Here is a 20,048-nt window from a genome sequence, read left to right as displayed (position 1 = left end):
GGCAGCTGTAGACACTGATGTTTGTGCTATTTAAAATCTTTCTTTCTTAGTAAGTTTAGACAACTCTCAGACAGTTATTCTTGCCCTGATTTACCTATAGAGATATGAAAGCTTTATGGAAGAAGTAATTTTTATCATTAACTTACAATACTACTTAAATATCTTGCCAATGCTAACCTTTGCCTGAAAGGGCACAATAGAAAACAATCTGTTAGCCTCCATTTATCAGTGATAATTGTGTACCTAAGTACAAATTTTAAAAAAAGCCCTCCAATCTAGACCATTTTTCCCCAACCTGAAGCCCTCCAGATGTGTTACGACTGCTGCTTCCATAATACCCAAAGTCTCTTCTTTATTTGACCCAAGGATTGCTACCAAATTTTGAAGGCAAACTGTTTGGAAATAATCTCATGTTTTGGATTAATTATCTGAAACAGTATTACTGTTCTCACTGAGAAGTAAATATTTATTAATCATATGCATAGTTTAGCAAATATGCGTAGTTTATCAGTCCCCAGTTAAATATATGGATACATCTATATATTCATGGTATACCTTTTCTGTAATCAAAAATGAATTCTCCATTACTCATTACTCATCCTTTCTTAACTCTGAAAAAAAATGTGTGATACAAGTATCTGCAAATAGTAACTTGTTGTGATGGAATGGAATTATGAAGGCCAGGCTCAGAGAGATAAACATTTTCTTAGCTCGCCAGAAGAGCGTGGGAGGAACAAGAGGATGAGACTGGCACCTCCCTGAGGAATTCACACTGTTGTGGCTGGCTGACTTTGGGAGCTGGGGTTTCAGTCTGGGAAACTTGCCAGAGGTTGTAGCTAATAAACATAGCTGGACTGAATTTGCATTGTCTCTTGGAGTTCCTTGGGCTAGGCTTGACGTGAATCTTCCCAGACTGAAACCCCAGCTCCCAAAGTCAGCCAGCCACAATAGTGTGAATTCCTCAGGGAGGTGTCAGTCTCATCCTCTTGTTCCTCCCACACTGTTCTGGCGAGCTAAGAAAATGTTTATCTCCCTGAGCCTGGCCTTCATAATTCCATTCCATCACACTTGTACTGACCTTAACATTATTTTAGTAGGCTTTTTCAAGGATTGTACAGTGTCTCCAAGAGTAAAATAGTGCAATTGTTCAAAAAGCATATAAATGCTTCTATCACTAGAAGTAGGATGTAATTCTCAACAGCTACCGTTGTAGAGAGATACACATAAATTCGAGGCCAAAATTTTTGGTTTTATTTGCAGTAAGAGTTTACTATTAAATATAAGCCTACAATTCCTTTTCATTTGATAGTAGATTCTTACATTATAAAGCCTTTAGCTTTATTTTCTAACCGCAGTATGGAGTAATACTGTATTTAAAGCTTTTACCATAGTACTCTTGAGTTAATTGATACACACAGTTAGAAGAATATCAGCAATATTAGGGTAATTTATGCACAGGGTATAAATTCATCTTAAAATAATGAATAAGTAATTATTGCCATTTATAGTATTAAAAAGCAATAGGTTCACTTCCATTTTATAATGTGTAAGTTGGAACTTTGCCAGTTTCCATTCTGTCTGATCAGTGCAGTTAGAAAAGTAGAACAGTATCTCAATATCTTGATTCACATGATAAATATATCAATATGAGATACACCAAGTTAATCAGAATTCTAATTAAAATTCAAGCAAAAGTTAATTGTATGAAGAAAACAGAACATAAATTGCAATCCATAGATACTTTAAAGACTGCCTTCTTCAATTCAGAAGTCTTGCTCTGTCTGCCATTATCAAAAGCAATACTGTATGGTCACACATGTGAAATGCTTCCTAAATGAGGCTCACCTGCAAACATGATTAAATAGTTATAATGGAATTGATTCCCATTATTAGAATATAGCAATTGAAGAAATCAATATGTTAAAAAGCCCAGAAGCAACAGAAAGGGAAAAAGAATTCATTGTATATTAAAAATATCCATTCGAGCTCAGAAATCCAAACTTAACTTCCAATTAACTTGGAAGACCTGTAGAGAGCCTCTGGTTAAATAATAATAATAAAAAAAAAAACAATGTTGGCAAGTACTATCACCTGCCAAATCAAGAATAATCTGAATGATGCTTTTTTTAAACATGTAGATCTTTTATAGACAAACTTAACAAACTGGAACAGGTTCAAAGAAGGATCTCCCATATTATGAGGATAAACTAAGTCTCATGAAGTTATTGCAAATGTTTAGTCTTGAGAAGATTGAAATAGAAGCTGACAGCACCTCCTCTTTCTTATTCTAGTATGCAGGAATGCAAATTCCAACCGCATATTAGTAAAAGCTTCCTAACTGTAACAACAGATAGACAGTGGACTTAATTATTTTAAGAGTTACTGGGCTCCTTCCATTGGGTGTGCTCAGTTGGAAGCTAGATAACCATCTCTCAGGGATGTTGGATTCCTACACTGAGCATGGAATTGAACTAGGTGGTCTAAATGGCCCATTCCAACTCTATGATTCTATTATATATTGAATGGGTACCTTATTTATTTCAATTTTATATTGGATTTGTTTGCTATTACTATATTATTTAATTATTATGTGACACCATTTTGAATTCACCTTGGGAAATAAAAAGGTATGTAAATAAAGTAGCAAATGTACTCAGTAGCAAATGTACTCAGTGTAGTCCATTCCATAATAATATATTTAGGAGATTTGGGTGCCTCAGTATATTTGGATCAATTAGTAGTCCAGATCCAGCTGAAGTCAATATATTTAGTATTTAATTGCAGTCAGTGAGCGGTGAAGGTAAATAAAATAAAAGTGCCAGCTCCACTTATATACAAAGACAAAATACCTCCTAATTGTTTTAATAGCAGTGAAAGTTAAAAAGGGGGGGGGGAGGGAATGAAAAAATATTTTCTATAAATAACCCCATGGGCCTTAAGAAAAGGCACAGAAGAAAGGAATATGACTACAGATTGGCATACTTTATACTAACTCATCCAACTGATAGGACTGCAACTTGCCTTCTCAGATTGGGCAGTATGCTAGTTTTAGAAAGGTGCACTACATTAAAAAACATAGCTCATGAAAGGCTAGGCTAGGCTAGCTCATGGATAGCATTTTGAGCTGAAGCTATGTCATTATTGTACAAGTACTGGTGAAAGTTAATGTAGATCACATTCTATTTTCTGCATTTGTTTTTTCTGCAGGCAGGTGACAAACATTACCATCCAAGTTGTGCACGATGCAGCAGATGCAACCAAATGTTCACAGAAGGAGAAGAAATGTATCTGCAAGGTATGGAAATTATATATTGAAACCACTCAGAAGCTGCAGGTGGTGCAAAATGCAGCAGCATGGCAGTTATGGGCATACAACAACATGCCCATATAACACCTCTGCTTTGTGAATTGCACTGGTTACAAGTAGGCTTCCAGGTGCAGTTCAGGGTACTGGTCATTACCTTTAAAGCCCTTCATGTCATGGTTATCTAAGGAACTTCCACAGTTTCTGCTCATCCTGTACAATCAGGCATAGTTGGCATACTCCAGATCCCATCCATTAATCAGTAACTTCTGATGGGACCTAGGAAGCACACCTTCTCTATCACAATACTTGTCCTCTGGAACATCTTAACAAGGTCTTCAAGGCTGAACTGAGGTTATAGCAGACTGTATTGCTTTCTGTTTCATTGATTAATCTGTGTGGATTTTTTTTCATTTCTTTTTTTCTGATTCTGATTCTGACCAAATATAAAAGTACCGGTTTGCTTCAGTGCATATCCTTATCCAGATGTTTCATTATGAAATGATCTAAAGCTAAATGGGATTAAAATATAAGTCAACTTAGAACTTCCTGAATCTAAACACAGGTAGATGCTATGTAAAAAGAAATAGACCCTTGTTTACTTTTTCTTTTTCTTTTTCTTTTTTTTTTTTTTTAACAAAAATAAGAAGTACCAGCATTTCCCCATGGAAAAAGATGTTTCTTCTGGTGCTCTTGTGATTAGAGCTTACTTCCATTATTTATCAGCATCAAAAATACAAAATGCAAGTGTTTTTTTTTTAAGTATTGTAACTTTTCTTGAAGAAAGTAATGCAATACGAAGCTATATGATCAGAAAGTATAAAGACAGAAACTTCAAATTGGGTAGTATGTTCACTGTACATTAGATTTGTCTGTGAGCCAAGTAATCTTACAATATGGAAATTGTTGTCATATCTTCCTGCTGAAGATATCTGGACTTCTCTCTTCATCCAGTCGAAACCTAAGTGCTTCCTCTGTCCTCATGAGAATTAATGTTTACAATGGAGTGTGCCATTAATAAAATAAAATTGTCCTTTATTTTACTGCTAAATGTAGGTGTTTTAATTAAAGGTCCTGCATGGTAAATGCAGGAAACTTGACATTTACTCCATAAATCTTTCCGCCTTCTGAGAAAAAGATGTTCTTTACTTTATAGCATGCCACATAGCTAATGAAAATAAGAAAAAGTGACGGAGTTTTCTAGTTTTTGCTGTATCAGGCATGGTCTTTATACTCCCTTCCTCAGTCAAATGGGGATGCTTAGTGTGGTCATTACTTTTGTGTAGGCAAGATTGAATAGTGGTTTTTTTTCAAAAATCCCTTTTTGTTGTTGTTGTTCAGTCGGTAAGTCGTGTCCGACTCTTTGTGACCCCATGAACCATATTGCGCCAGGCCTTCCTGTCCTTAACTGCCTCCCTGAGTTTGCTCAGTTTCATGCTCATTGCTTCACTGATGCTATCTAACCATCTCATCCTCTGCCATCCTCTTCTCCTTTTGCCTTCAATCTTTCCCAGCATCAGGGACTTTTCCAAAGAGTCCTCTCTTCGCATTAGGTGACCAAAGTATCTGAGCTTCAGCTTCATTATCAATCCTTCCAATGAGCAATCAGGGTTGATTTCCTTTAAGATTGACTGGTTTGAACTCCTAGCAGTCCAGGGGACTCTTAAGAGTCTTCTCCAGCACCACAGTTCAAAGGCATCAATTCTTCGGCGCTCAGCCTTCTTTATGGTCCAGCTCTCACAGCCATACATTACTACTGGAAAAACCATAGCTTTGACTATGTGGATCTTTGTCGGCAAGGTGACGTCTCTGCTTTTTGATATGCTATCTAGGTTTGCCATAGCTTTCCTCCCAAGGAGCAAGGAGTTTATTAGTAACATTTCCTTTTAAATATAAAAGTGAACCAATAAACCCTGCCTGCTTATAAACCCAATAAATGTAAGAGTATAAGAGTCCCCCTCTGTTCTAAAACCAATCAAAGATCCATTTCTTGTAGTATTCCATTTCCAACAATAGAAAATATACAAAATGAGCATGATAGTGAAAGGAATTTGGACACTTATGGGATGCCCCCAGAATGGATTTGATAGGGTGTAATGACTAGAAACCTAATTGGCATACTTTAGGTGTCTCGGTTCAACATTGTATGGAATTTTAATTTACTTAAACATGCTATTAAATAAAAAGTAATTAGGTGAATTCACACAGCATACTAAGCCTTCAACCATGGTTTATAAACCACTGTGGGTAGATCCGTGCAATATGGTAAGCTAAAACAAAACAAAACAAAAAAAGACTTAGTACAATTGTCAATGCAATAAATGAATGTATCTAATGTTAGTCATATTTCTATGTTCACAGAACTGAATTTCCCTTTTTTCACATCTCCCTTTGCTTTGCATTCACATATCTGTTTGGTGCCTCCCAAATCTGTCTCAAGGAAACGTTTCAACCTTCAGAGCCAATTTTGAGGTACCCAAAAAGGTGTGAGAGAAGGGACATCCAGTCTGTTGGTGGATCCATGGAGGTTAGAGGAGAACATGAGAGAAAACACATTTGTTGACTGAAAAGTTTATTCAAAATTAATATTTGATTTAGTCTGATCTTTTTTGATGTGAAGTAATGGAAAACCAGTATACCTTTCTATTTTGATGGAGGGTGCTCTGAAAGTTATTTTCTCAAGCTGAATCAAGGTTGAAGGAGGGGGCTTAGAAAAAGCGAACAGACAGTAGATTGGGTCTGCCAAAAGACGTTGTTAGCAGAAAATGTTTTTGAGATTTCAATGCACTGACATTGCACTGTGTGCTGCATACTTGCTCCTGGGAACTCTACAATATGTGATTAATTGTAAATAAAGAGAATATTACAGAACAGAAATTAGGTCTTCATTGGTCTTCCCTTAAAAATGAAACTGATCCAAGTCGAGATGCTACTGCAGAAGGTTCTACTGTTAAGGAAAATGGGAAGTATCAAACTCACTATTTTAAATTTCTTCTGAGTTGAATGTAATGTAATATGATTTGTCTCGTTGTTTTCCACACTAGGTTCTACAGTTTGGCATCCCGACTGTAAGCAGTCTACAAAGGGAGATGAAAAGCTACGGGTAAGAAGTAATTTGTATTTTCTGGTAATTTTTTAAATTGTTTGTTGTTTTTTTTTATATAAAAAATGTTACTTTTTTCGCAACTTTAAAAAATTCCTTTTTATAATTGTTGGTCTTTTTCTTGGTCTTGGGCCATAAATAAAATGTTGTTTTGATTTGATTTCTTTAGGAATGGGAAAGCTTTCTTACAGCCTTAAGCATATAATGCTGTTTATTTAAATTTAACGTAACTCTAGGATAAGTATCAGTATTTATTCCAAGAGAATTGGAATAAATCATGTATAAGATCTCTGCCAATTTATGTATTTTATCATTTTAAATCCCAGTAAAGAAAATGGGAGTCATCTGAATACATGATTATGCTATAAACTGATCGTGTAATCCCATATACTTACAAGCGTACATACTCATAACTGATAGAATAATCTTACATATGTGAGGTGGATCACGTGGCTTTGTCCAGATTCCATGAAAGAAAAACAAGTGGCTTGATTGTTGTTCAAGGGTCTTCCATTTCTGTAATGATTTTAGTCTTGCAAAGGCTTCTGAACAGTTGCTAAATTGAAAGTTGCTTGTGCATTTCCCAAAAACATCATATGCATGACTGTAGATCCCTGGAGGAAAAAGAAAGGAACAGTAACAAAGAAATAAAAAGTATTCTCAGATTCTGGAAAACAGTCATGTGAAATTCCGTGATATTTTGGCAAATGTCTATTGCCTTTCTAGGAAAATGGTATTCCAGTGTCCCAAAGAAGGCCTTGGAGAAAACTGTTGTGCAGTTTACTATTACTTTAAACCACCTGTGTCATTTTGACATTTTTCCTCTTTCTGCACCCTTACATTATCATACAGTTCAGCAGTATATACAATTCATAAATACATAAATTAATTTCCATCATTTGCAGATTTCAAGGTAATACATTCCACTGTTACTGATAATGCTGGATCTGGATTTATTGTTCTATTCCTGAAATAAATTGAAAGGTTCCCACTGGGCGAAGGAAGGAGTTGAATTTATCTCCCACATTTTCCCAAAAGATTTCTCGTTACACTGGAGCAGTATGGTTTTTTTTGAGGGGGGGAACACAAAGGAAAGAGGCATCAGCAAAATTCACTCTTGTTACTTGTATGAACAAACCATTATGTTTATTATTAAATTGGATGTTGTATCCATTTCTGTTCCACAAAAATACATTGGCTTATATTTTGCTTCATTTTCTTCATTCGGCTTCTTCTTCTTCTTCTTCTTTTTGTGTGTGTGCACCTTTGTGTCAGACTTGACTCCTGGTATATAGATTAATTCCTTAAATACCAACTTTGGATATCATTAAAATCTGTAAGCCAGCTTAACTAGCCATCAAGATGGAACTATTGATTAATAGTAAAGCCAGAAGTATGGTTCTTTTTGAATGGTTGTTAGCCACCTGGTGTCTTGGGATGTGGGCAGGATATAAATGTTAATAAACACGTTTGTGATAGGATTAATTCATCTCTAAATTGAAGATGTAAACAGATGCTGTTGGCCAGATTGTTTATCTGTTGTTATTAGTGTGGTAAGAATCCTTCAGCTAATTGTTATTGACCTTTCAAAACCATTTAGACTTATTCTCAGTTTCCAAGGAAACTGCAGTCATTCCTTCCTTTCTCTCCTATACGAGCAAGTGATCTTTTCTGGTTCAGCCTAGTAAGAGATTTGCATCTAAAATATAAAGTCTATTTCTTGAGAAATGGTAGTCCCAAAAAGTGTGCAGTGCTACAGAGAATCAAAACTGTTCTCATTGTATTTCCCCTGATAGCCAAAATACACAACCAGAATTACTTGTTCAAATAGCTTCAGCTGTCATCAGAACAATATACAGCATTTTGTCTACAACGGATCTTGGACTGCATGCTTCTTATTATCAAGAGTTCCTGCTGGGTTAGATTTTAGGTGGAGTCCATAAAAAACAATGATTATTTAAGATCTGTTCCCCTTTGGATATTTCTATGGAAGGTTACAGATGCCAGAAAAAGCAGGAAATAAAGTAATCAGGTATAAAACTGCGGGGAGTGTTTATTCTTTTCAAACACTGCCTATAAGGGTTTTTTTTGAAGGGGGTTGACTATAACTCTAACTAATGTCATGTACCATGCTTTTCATTATCACACTGATTTTAAGGAGATAATAATTTTTGTGGAGAGCGTGGAACCTCTCTTTAATGTATGTTTGGGAAACCTTTCTCCTTTTTTCACTTTCCTTGTTGTTTCTGTTTTATGACAGCATTCCTCATCTGATTTCTTTTATCCAAAAAGTTTGGTTCTTCGCAGGCCACGCTCTTCAGAGGTTTGCAGTTGTGTTACTTCTTTCTGCACTTAAGTTTGCTGCTGCTGCTCCCACTTCTTTCACCACCCTTACTTTTCGCTTTGCCCCCTCTTCTTTTAAACCACATAATGCACACTTGATTTTGAATTTTCACAAGCAAATGTCACTAGTTGTTGCTAATGTGTATGTTTGCAGAGATTGCAAAAAGTAATGAATAAGGATGCTAAAAAGACTATACTGAGGGTCCAAGGTTTGCCCAAGGTTATGGCAATGAAAATGAATTCTGGAAGATACTGTTTTAAAAGAAAAATAAATCATCCAGATCATCTTTTGGAAAAAGGACATTCTTCAGTCCTTGTTTTATACAAAAACACCACCTGTAAATATGGTAGCCCAACCTCACTTCAGATAATACTTCAGATATTCCTTCCACTTTACAGTTCTTTCTTGCCTAAAAGAAGGGGTTAAAATAAGTATAGGCAGTCTTTTTTTAAATTCTCAATGGGCCTAGTTTAGTGATGAAGCAGGCATTCATTTGCCTAAATATCAGACTGCATTCCATGCCATCTACACATACTTACTTACTTAAGCATTACTTCTCAAGCTAGAGTCCACAGTTTATACCCCCAAGTTTCAACATAGACTCAATTTAGATATTCTCCATTTTGGTAGCACTAAGTAAGCAATGTATTTAGGCACAGCTACTTGACATTGTTTTATTCTAGTGTAGTAGATTTTCTGCACAAATTAAACAGTTATGTATATTTGTTTGTGGTTGTATTTATTTTTGTGTAAGCATGATAGCATGGGTAATATATATGTATTGCATGCCCAATTTATTTGGTTGCTGTTCAAGTCAAGTATTTGGCTGTAATTAAAATTGTTACTTATTGTAAAATGTACTGTCAGTAAAATTTTATGGACGATACAGAACAAATAATCACTAAGTCATGTGTTTGAGGTATCTGTTTGCTGTTCTGTAATGAGTAGATGCATGCTACTACTACTTGAGATTGAATATTGACAGTTTCTTGATATTAATTTTTTTTTATAATAATTTTTATTGAAGTTTAAAAATACAAAGATAAAAGACTAATACAAACTAAGAAAAATATAAAAAAGAAAAAGAAAAAATTAAAAGTGCAGAGAGAGAAAAAGGGGGGAGAAGGGAAAAATATAAAGAAAAAATATATAAAGAAATGACTTCCCCCTTCATCAAGACAAGTACAAACTATTTCATTAACTTATCACCTTCTCTACCATTTCAACCAAAAATCTCTTCATTCCATATCTCATCTTTTATCTATTAGCAAATAATAAAGCCTCATCATTCAATCTTAATCGGCAAAAGTCCATTAAGAGTTACGAGAAATAATATGTATATTTTAACTTTAGACAAGTAAATCGATTTCATATTCATATTTCAGATTCATATTCATATTTCATACACAGTAACTTAACATTTTCTCTAAAACTACAAGAAAAAGAATATCTTCTTCCTATATCTTATATCTCTAAACAAATCTTTAAAGCCTTATTACTCAAACGTAATCAAGAAAAATTCCATTAAGAGTTATCGGAAACACCAATATATTGAAAATTTTGATCTTTAATCCCTTCAAATAATGTCCCACAAATTAATTTCTTATCATTTTCTTGTCTCCTCTCAGAAGTCCCTTCACAAGTTTAAGACTTTCCTTCAGTTTTAACACCATAGCTTACCACTTTCTCTAAACATACAACAAAAAATCTCTTCTTCCCATATCATATCTATAGACAATTTTTTAAAGCCTTGTTATTCAATCCTGGTCAAGAAAAGCCCATTAAAAGCTACTAGAAAAAAAATCATATATATTTTAAGCTTGATCAAATAAGCCAACTTTATCATCCTTCTTTTTGCTTTTATAAGTCTTGATGTTTATTCCTTTTAAATAGTGTCCCAAAAGCTGATTTCTTTTCATTCTCTCTTTATCTTTCTCAGGAACTCCTTCATAAGTATAACACATATCTTTTGTAGGTCCAAAATAAGAAAGTTGTCCAAATCACTCTTCTGAGTTGAAATCCACACATCACTGTTCTGATTTATTATTTGTGTGTCAGCTATTAAAACATCAGCCAGTTCCATTTGTAAGTCCTGTAAATATCTTTGTATCTTTGTAAATATCATATCCTGTCATTTTTGAATCCATATCCAAAACAGCCTGATTCTCAGTTGTATCCTATTCTATTTCCTTTTTAAAATCTATTTTTATAGTATCAGACAAACTTAAGAAAAAGTTCTGAGTACATTGTTACCAAATATCCTTGAATTCTTCTAGAGTTAAAATACTTTTCTCCATTCTGTATTAGTGGGTTTTCTTGTTTAATTATAATCTTTAGTTCTTTCTGGTTGCCTCTAGTAACCAGCCTTCATGGTCTCCTCTTATCATGTTTTTCTCTAAACCATTCCCATGGAAAGGTTTCTTACATTTATATTCAAAATCTTCATATATTTTTAATAGGATTTTAAACAAACCAGAGGAAACATTTATATAATTAGTTTCAAAGTCTTATTTCCAATCAATCTGGTCCCTTAGTCTGCTTATAACTTCCAAAATCAACTTTCTAATCCCCCTTTTGCTGCTTGTTTCCGAATAATTTTCTTTCTTTAAGTTCTTAAACTTACATGAAATTTCTTTCATTGAGGATTGAAGAATCACCCAGTGTAATGAAACTTGCCCTTCTGAAGTCTCTTAATATCTAAAAAGCAATTACAAGCCATTTGCAGAAGTGCTTAAGAGAGGAAGTGGGCAAACCCAGTGTCCCTTTGAAGGCTCTGAACTGCAGCTTGGGCAAAGCTGATTCTCCCGGCTCCCAAAGCTCTAAAACCTGCCAGAGACCACTGTTTTATGGTCTTGTCACAGGGAGCATCTGTATGGAGCACTGTGGGCAATCCCAAGTCCTCCCTTTATCTGGAGAGGAATTTCAAGGCACCAATCCATTTGTCAGCTCCACTAAAAGCAAAGCCATCTTCAGTCTTCCATTGCTTCCCTGGAAGTCCAATATTAATTTTTTACAGTTGAAGTTTATAGACTTCTCTGACAAAAGTTCTGAACATCTAATGTCATTTAAAAGCAGCTTGAAAAGTTGAATTGAATAGAATAACTTTTTACTGTCACTAGACTTGGAGAACGTTTCATCTACTAAATTTCAATCTATCAAGTATCAGTTAAAGACCAAGCCAGAAATGTTATGAAAGACTTAATTTATGTTTTGAAATGTAAAAGATTTCTTAAACTTTTAAACAGCCTTTCTTTCTTACTTTCTTTCCTTGCAGTATTCTTTGACCATGTGTGTTGAATTCATATAAGACATCACTTTGTTTTTTAATACTTTATTCTTTCTCCCATCTTAGATGTCTTTAATTATTTCACTGCAGAATAGATTCTAACTGATTGTTTTGGGGACAGTGTATGAGCCAGGAGAAACAAAAGAGATTGATGGTCAAGCAAAACACATATGCTATTTCTTTCATTCTGAATAGCTGTCTTGAATTGTACAAGCCATCAAGAGTTGATGGATAAAACCTTGCAAAACAAGTGTCTTCTTATCTGCAAGAGTAACAGCCAGAAAATGTTATAGTTAACTTCTTACCCTACATGTTGGATTTAGCCTCTCTTAGGAGCTTGATTATTTAGAGGGGTCTTTTTGACTGAAGATTTCAACCTCAAATTTCAGGACAAAATTTTATTTTTTATATAAGTTAAGGAGCTAATATGCATTGTTTTGGTTCATTTAATAATTCCTGAAATTGATGGGAGTATAATTTTTAAAAGCTCAGTAATACATTGAGAACCAAATTATACAGGATGTCAAAAGATCCATGATGGATCTCGTACATTTTCAAAAAGGAGAGTTCAAGAGGAAAGTTCAAATGTGATTGCAACAGCAGTACTTGTAAATGAAATGTGTAATCTTTTGTTCTTGTACCACTTATATACATATACAAAAAGGAAGAAATTTAAATGCAAAAATGTAGATTTCCACCCCTCTCCTGCAGCCTAAGTGTCATTTTCCTAAAAAGGTTTTTGAATGTGAACCTTCTGCAGTTTTACTCTGAGCTTATTAAATTAATGGTGCTCATGTTATACATAATTCAGTAGTTGTATTATATATAATGCCTAAACTATAGTTAACCTTGCAATGACAAGCTAAAACAAATAACACTTGGCCTTGGAACTTTTCTTTTCTCCTCCAACATAGCCACAGAAGCTTTAATTTCTTTTTTAGATTAACTAAAAAACTTGCCATGATATTAGGACCTAGGCAGTCTTAATCATCAAAACAACTCAGCACCAAACCCTGTGTTAGGATTCCATCTTTTTAAAAATTACAGTTTAGGATATGGACATGCTCTTAAACTATGGCTATCCTAAAGCAAGTTAAAATTTAAAGAAAGTTAAAATTTTCTAGTTTTCACAGAGGTTAATTGGTAGAAGAAACAAAAATGTACAGACTGAAGTCTCACTACTACAGTATCTCTTCATAAAGATCAATCATAGCCTAACATCATGTGCAAATGCAGACTACTAATATAAAAGATGTCATAAAATTATTTCTGTAAACCAGCATGTCTCCAAAAACCAAAGTGACCTTGCCAACTTTCTTTTTGTGGCCCCCCAGAAGTTACTCCAGAATGGGTAGGACCTAATGTTTTTTTAGCCGTTTTGGTTAAAAATAACAGAATTGGGGAAGATTAAGGGGCCAAAATTCTTACATCCTTCTCAGACTTAAAATCCCTTCAAACTCCTTCAAAAAGGTTTCTGGCACCTCCCATTGTAGCCTTTGTGTCACACAAAACCTGATGTAGCCCTTCAACTGATGGAAGTTGTGCATGCCTGCTGTAAAAAAAAAAAAATTCTATCTAAAAAGTAACTGTAGTCTAAGCATATGTTTATCTCTGTATGAGCCACACTCTTCTGCATCTAAGGAGCTGTTCTTGGGCCTATTACATGATAATGTTATATGAATATAGTATGATTGCAAACCCAAACCAAACTGTTCCTTCTTCTCCAGCTGTTTTCACCATCTTGTATACTGAACACCATCAAAACGTTAAGGCAGGTACTGTAAGCCACGCTGGATCAGTGTCCTTATACCTAGTAGTAGTGCATCCAGTTGGCTTGATGTTCAAGGGATTATTATTCATATGGTGAACTTGCCCTCTATAATTCTCCAGAGCATGACTTGAACATCTGCAGTTCAGAGATGGGCAGCATCACATCACTCTCACGGAAGGATGTGGATGGCTCCAGTGTTGCTTTGTTTTGTTTTTTAGAGATTATCTGTGTAAATTACAAGCCATGCATGGCAAAATCAATGTCACAGTAAAGTAGAGGTGTTGATTTTTGAGATATGAACCAGTTAAACTTTTTATTAACAAAGGAAACAAGTTCCTTGGGATAATGTTGATGTTGCATGTAAAAGTTGGCATTTTTAAATAGCAACTAAAACAAATGTAGTGTCAGTGTGGTGTAGTAATTCAGATGTTGGATTGGGACTTCACCATACAATTTAATATCATTGGAGCAACCTGCTTCACTTGTCTGTTATTATAAAGATAAAAGGAGGAGGAGAGACAGTTTGGTGTAGTAGTTAAAGGCACCAGGGTAAAAGCCAGGAGACTGAATTTTAGACCTACCTTATGTATGAATCCAACTGGGTGATCCTGGGCCAGTCACTCTTTCTCAGCCCTAGGAAGAGGGCAGTGGCAAACTACTGCTAAAATGTTATCAAGAAAACTGTATGGACTTATCCAGGCTGTAGCTAGGAGTCGCTACTGACTCAATGGCACAAAAAAAAAAAAGGGAGAGGGGCAGAGGGGAGAAGAGAGCCCCTTGTATGCTGCCTTGAACCTCCCCATGGATGGTGAGATGTAAGAATAATAAATGAATTTGTCCTAATGTGTAAAAGGCATGTAGGGATACTTTTGTATAAAAATACAAATATTGTGAAGAGAGAAACCATAATCATCACAACAAATGGAGTGAGTATATAAAGTAACAGCAAATAGAGCTAATTAAAGGATAGCAAGATTCAGACTCTTAGTTGTCCATTAGTTACCTGAGGTATAGGAACAATATTGACAGATTTGGTTACCAGTGTGGTCAGAACAAATGTACAGTGCCCTCCAATTGTACATGCCTTATATCATTGGCATTTCATATTTGGAGTGTTGGACATTCTGTAATACTTATATCAGCTGATCTTAAGGTTGCATTTCAGCAAAAATTGAGTTCTTCCCTTGGATGGTATCTATTCTATATACATATTTTTTGTGCAGCAGTCATACCTGAATTGACTTAGATGGATGTTCCTTACATTTAATGAAATTTACTTCACAATAAGTGTCCATACAATTGCAAACCTAATTATCGTAAAAAGAGTCAGAAGGGTGTTTTTTTAGGGGGTGTCAGTCAATATTGTAGTGTTACAGCTATTAGGAAATAAGTTGAACAAAACAAACTAATACTTTTCAGCAAATGCATTTTTTAAAACTCAGAACCATTTTTTCCCATAAATAAATAAACAACATTAAATGTTTAGATTTGTGTAGATTTCCCACACAGAGGAGTAGAAGTAAATTGGAAAAATTTTGAGGAAAATGATTAAAATTAACTTTCCATGACTTTGACTGGAAAAAAAAAAAGGGCTTTCCAGCTGAAGCTGAGTCTGAATGAATAGAATAGTTAACACTTTAGGAAAAGGTCATTAAAAATAGGTGGTCTCTTTAAACAAACAACCACGAATTTTGCACAGTGCAGAAATGATTTTTAAAAAACCCTGCGAATGTAGAAATCTGCCAATAAAACTGAAAGTTTTCTTATGGATCCAAAAGGATAGCCAAATAAGAATGAGCCAAAACGTGTCGACTGGCAAAAGAATCAGATAGTCATTTTATTAAAGATCAATATAACAGAAAGTTGATCAGCAGACAAAATTAATTGCGATCAGTGATAATGGGAAAAGAAGAATGAGTTGCAAAGCAAATGAAAAGCATAGCCTTTCCAATTTTCTTAAAACAAACACCAAGTATTTGTTTGCAAAATATCCAAAATATGACACAATAGTAATATTTTTTTAAAAAAAAATCTTGCTTTACCAAAAAAAATTATATAGTTGATATATGTCTTATGGCATGTTCATTCTGCCTTTCTGTATTGGCTTACTGCCTCTGAAGATCCTCCTGTTCTTTCTTACAGACTATTATGCAAGAATAACTCATTCTCTTGCTTTTTTTTCTCCCCCCTTGCATCCCATTTTTAAAAAGAAAAAGGAACACAGCATTTTGCTGAAGTTGGGGATTGGATTTCCCACCAAAAAATTGGAAGATCCTTTATCTTCTACAAAATAAGGAAAACATACTTATTGCCTTGCTCCTATCTCTTTACAAATATTTCCACAGTAATGTCTGGAATGAATAATGTTTGCTTTCTCAAATCTTCATCCTTGGTTTCTAGCCAGTGAGAGACAAGGAAAAGTTCACCAAGAGTTTAATTATAAATGGTGTTTGGTTCAAGTAAAAAAAAAAAAGGCAAGCATTTATTTTGATTATTTCTTGGACCTTGAAAGAACATTTGTGAGAGAGGGAATGTGTATATATTAGCAAGGCAATTGGTTGAGGCTTTCTAGTCTTCCCTATCCAGCTCTGGTGGATCCTACTGCGCTGGTTATGAGGCAAATAAACAACATGGGTGTTTCGCTCTGAATTCAGATGAGAGATCTTGTGGTCAAGCTGGATTTGCAGTAGGGGCATTCTTATCCCATCTGTCTGTTTTAGTGGAGAATGAAGGGTTGGCTTCATTTGACCTCAGTGGTATTGGCTCCATGGTTTTAGTTACTTGGAATGAAGGATGGTTACCCTTTCTCCCAGAAATAGTAATACTAGGCAGCAATAGAGAGGGACTAATGAAACCTACAAATTCCTATAAGCAGCAATAGATAATGTGTTATTTAAATATGAAAGGGTTTTGCCCCTAAAAGAATGTTTCCATCTCAAAGTAGTTCAGATATTAGCTAAATTGTTATTTCCCTTAATCAGGTAAGAATCTTTTCAATTTTGGATCTAGTTCAGCAAAGCTCCTAGTATGAATTTGATTAGCGAGTACTTAGTTCTGTTGAAGGTAAATCCTGTTTCTGTTCAGATAATCTGAATGTTTTGCACTTCTTTTTAATCATATTCATGCATGCTCATCTTTTTTCTTTACCAATTAATTGTTTTTCAGTTGAATTTATTGGTGTGTGCTTTTTAAAGAAAAACAAAGCTTAAGTGTATTGCCATGATTTAATTTTATTCTGCTATAATAAAATACAAGCTCCCAGTTTTTGTTTTTCTGTTTGTCTGTGTTTTGTGTTTTGTATGTTAGATTTGAGTGTTCTTGAAACATAACCCAATTTTTGTTCCAGTTTTATTTTAGTTAAATGTGCAGTAGGACAACCCTGGCAAACTTTATCCTGTCTGGCAATACCCTCCTGTCTCTCAATTTATATGCAGTCTTAATGAATCTGTAATTTTCAGCTTATGAGATGTGATTTTAACTATAAACTCTGTGGGTGCAAATTCCAGCTCTCAGTGAAAGAACGGGGGTGAGGGAATCTTATGAGCAGCCTTACCCAACCTGAGGCTCTCCAGATGTACTGAACTTCAACTCTCATAATCTTTTGACCACACCGTCTGGAAGGTATGAGAGTTTGACACAATAGAGAATATGAGTTTGGGGAAAGGAACAGACTGATAATGGGAGAAGTGGTAGAGTGGCTCACCTTTGACCATCCAAATGCTTCTTCCTGTGGAATGAGACGGCTCTTAGGTAGTTCTATGAGTATTTGTATACTGAGCTTATTGAACCACCATATTTCCCAACATACACAGATAATAATAATTTTAAAAAACAACAACAACAACTCAGGTCAAGTATAATGTGAAAATTCTGCCTAACCATCTTATTTCACTGATTATTGATGTATCCCAAGGGAACAGATAAAGCTAGGATTAAATGGCCAGGGCACAACCTGGATATCTCATTTTAACTAAGGTAGACCTTTAAATGATGCCACCACATAAGGAGGTGGAAAACGCCATCCAGATGTTTCTGTCTTCCTGCCTCCTAGCAGTTATATAATCCTGTAGAAAGACCAGGAAAAGGGACGAGAACAAATAATCCAAAGGAGCAGTGCCTGTCAGATCTCCTAATTCAACATGGTTTTTAAAAAGACATCCCCAGCCTGAAGTATAGGGCTATACAGGTTGTTCTCCAGACTTCCAAAGGTTCCCAGGAGTAGGCAAATAAACACTTCGGTGGTTTTTATTCCTCCTTGTATAGACTTTACTATGAAAAGGTTTTCCAGTCCATAACGCTTAGTAACCTCTCTGCAAAGGTAAATCCAGCCTGTTTTATAAGACAAGAAAGGTTTTCGCTGAATTTTTCTTAAAAAAAAAACAAAAAAAACTTGGACATTTGAAAATCAGCTTAGCTCTGAATGTCCCAAACAGGATATCTAACCCAACCATATTTTTACAGTAGTTTTTTTTTTCCCCTTACAGCCTACACGGACATCCTCAGAGAGTATTTATTCTAGGCCTGGATCCAGTATTCCTGGCTCACCAGGGCATACAATCTATGTATGTATACTTTCATAAAACTTTTTATTAATTAGCTTTTGATTTAGTGATGTATTATTAGAGATATACTTATTTAGATGTATTATCATTCATAAAGAAAAACGGTGAGCAGTTTGTCATCAGGGAAATCAGAATTACTTACTCAATTTATTCACATTTTTATCAGTTAAACTCAAAAACTTCTGCCAGAATGACATGTCTTACAAAAAAACTTAGAGAGACTCCTTTGTAAATTGTTGATTTGTTGTTCAGGTATTGTCAGTAATACTCCAAAATTGTAATTTAAGGATATCATTCTATCCCATAATGAGTGGCTGACAAAATAATAAAGCTTGGAAATGTGAAGATTTGTTTTTCTGTCTGTATGTGATGCTCTGTGAAGCTTGGCTAGATAGACACCTGCTGTGAACCATCAAAATGTACAAGTGTATGAGTGCCAGCTGTGGGTATGGTCTCCAAATACTGTTCTTATAGGGCACATAATTAATCAGTTACATGATATTGATGCTGGATACAGCTCACAGTAAGCCGTAATTATTATGTCTATGATTATGAATAAATCACAACTGGCTTAGTACTTACAATTCACCGAGCCATAAACCATGGGTTACAAATTAACCACGTTAGTGAACCAATAAAATCAGTGGGGATTTTTCTGTTCACCTCTTCTGTGATGGATGTGGACCGCTGATTTCAAGCTACAATTATACTTTGGAGGGAAGTCACCATGTTTAGAAATTGCCACTTTTCTACCCTCTGACTGCTGCCCTTTTTTTCCTTATACCTGTTTGAGACAGATATTGCTGAAGGGAAAACTAAACTAATAGGACAGGGGCTCTCCAAAGGAATTAATGTATTATCAAATCCAGGCTGAAATCAGTGTATTATCAAATCCAAAATGAATTTGGGGAGTGGAGGAGGAAAGGTTTTCTTTCCTTTAAAAGTTGTGGCCTAACAGCATTTGTTTTTCTTATAAGCAAAATCACTTAGAACTGGATGGTATTCAAGCGAATCTACAGATTTGTGTTTCTATGTTCAAATTACCTGTTGTCTTTGATTTTTAGGCAAAAGTAGACAATGAGATCCTTGATTATAAGGACTTAGCAGCCATTCCCAAAGTCAAGGCCATCTATGACATTGAGCGTCCAGACCTAATTACTTACGAACCTTTTTACACTTCTGCTTACGAAGAGAGACAAGAAAGGCAGAGTCTTGGAGAGGTAATGATCTGGGAGTTCAATTTGGAACCCTATTCACTTCTTATATGTATAATTATGAAAAGCTAGCTTAGCTTCTGTTGTTTTTATAAACAGCTGATGCACTGGTCCAAATGCTTCATAGTTTCAAAAAAAATCATAGGTTTTTCTTAGGTAGGCAAGACAGAATCACAAAATCCTGACTTTTGATTCTGCTCTTTGCTTTAATAGGCTCCACTTAATAATAATGTGGAACCACTATCAAAGTATCTTTATGGCAAATGTCTTCTGGGGTCCCTTAAATATGGCAGGAGTTTCTGTGTTTATACAGAAATATTTCTTAATTAAACTAGCTACTTCAGTTGGTATGGAATAGCATTCCTCCAGAGATCAGGATGGCCCCAACCCTTCTGGCCTTTTATAGGGCATTGAAGACCTGGATGTTCCTCCTTGGACCAGGGGGATGAACCAGATCTGTTGGT

At 35.1% G+C, this 20,048-nt stretch overlaps 1 protein-coding gene across 12 annotated transcripts in view; it reads left to right on the top strand.

Annotated features, from left to right (window-relative positions):
• The window catches only part of ABLIM1 (actin binding LIM protein 1), a 217,252-nt gene that overhangs the window by 147,724 nt on the left and 49,480 nt on the right, over nucleotides 1-20,048 (top strand). For 11 of the 12 annotated variants that reach the window (XM_088131674.1, XM_025167016.2, XM_025167012.2 and 8 more), the window contains 5 exons: nucleotides 3,208-3,295; nucleotides 6,349-6,407; nucleotides 8,668-8,730; nucleotides 18,293-18,370; nucleotides 19,435-19,590. In XM_088131674.1, coding sequence (XP_087987800.1) covers nucleotides 3,208-3,295; nucleotides 6,349-6,407; nucleotides 8,668-8,730; nucleotides 18,293-18,370; nucleotides 19,435-19,590 — 444 coding nt within the window. The remainder of the gene's footprint in view (nucleotides 1-3,207; nucleotides 3,296-6,348; nucleotides 6,408-8,667; nucleotides 8,731-18,292; nucleotides 18,371-19,434; nucleotides 19,591-20,048) is intronic. The other variant, XM_088131669.1, reaches the window with a different exon arrangement.

This window comes from Python bivittatus, unplaced genomic scaffold (genome assembly GCF_059951505.1).
Source record: "Python bivittatus isolate LINGU-HERP-01145 unplaced genomic scaffold, Pbiv_v1 ctg000980_np1212, whole genome shotgun sequence".
Taxonomy (NCBI): Eukaryota; Metazoa; Chordata; class Lepidosauria; order Squamata; family Pythonidae; genus Python; species Python bivittatus.
This window is presented reverse-complemented; position numbering and strand designations above follow the sequence as displayed.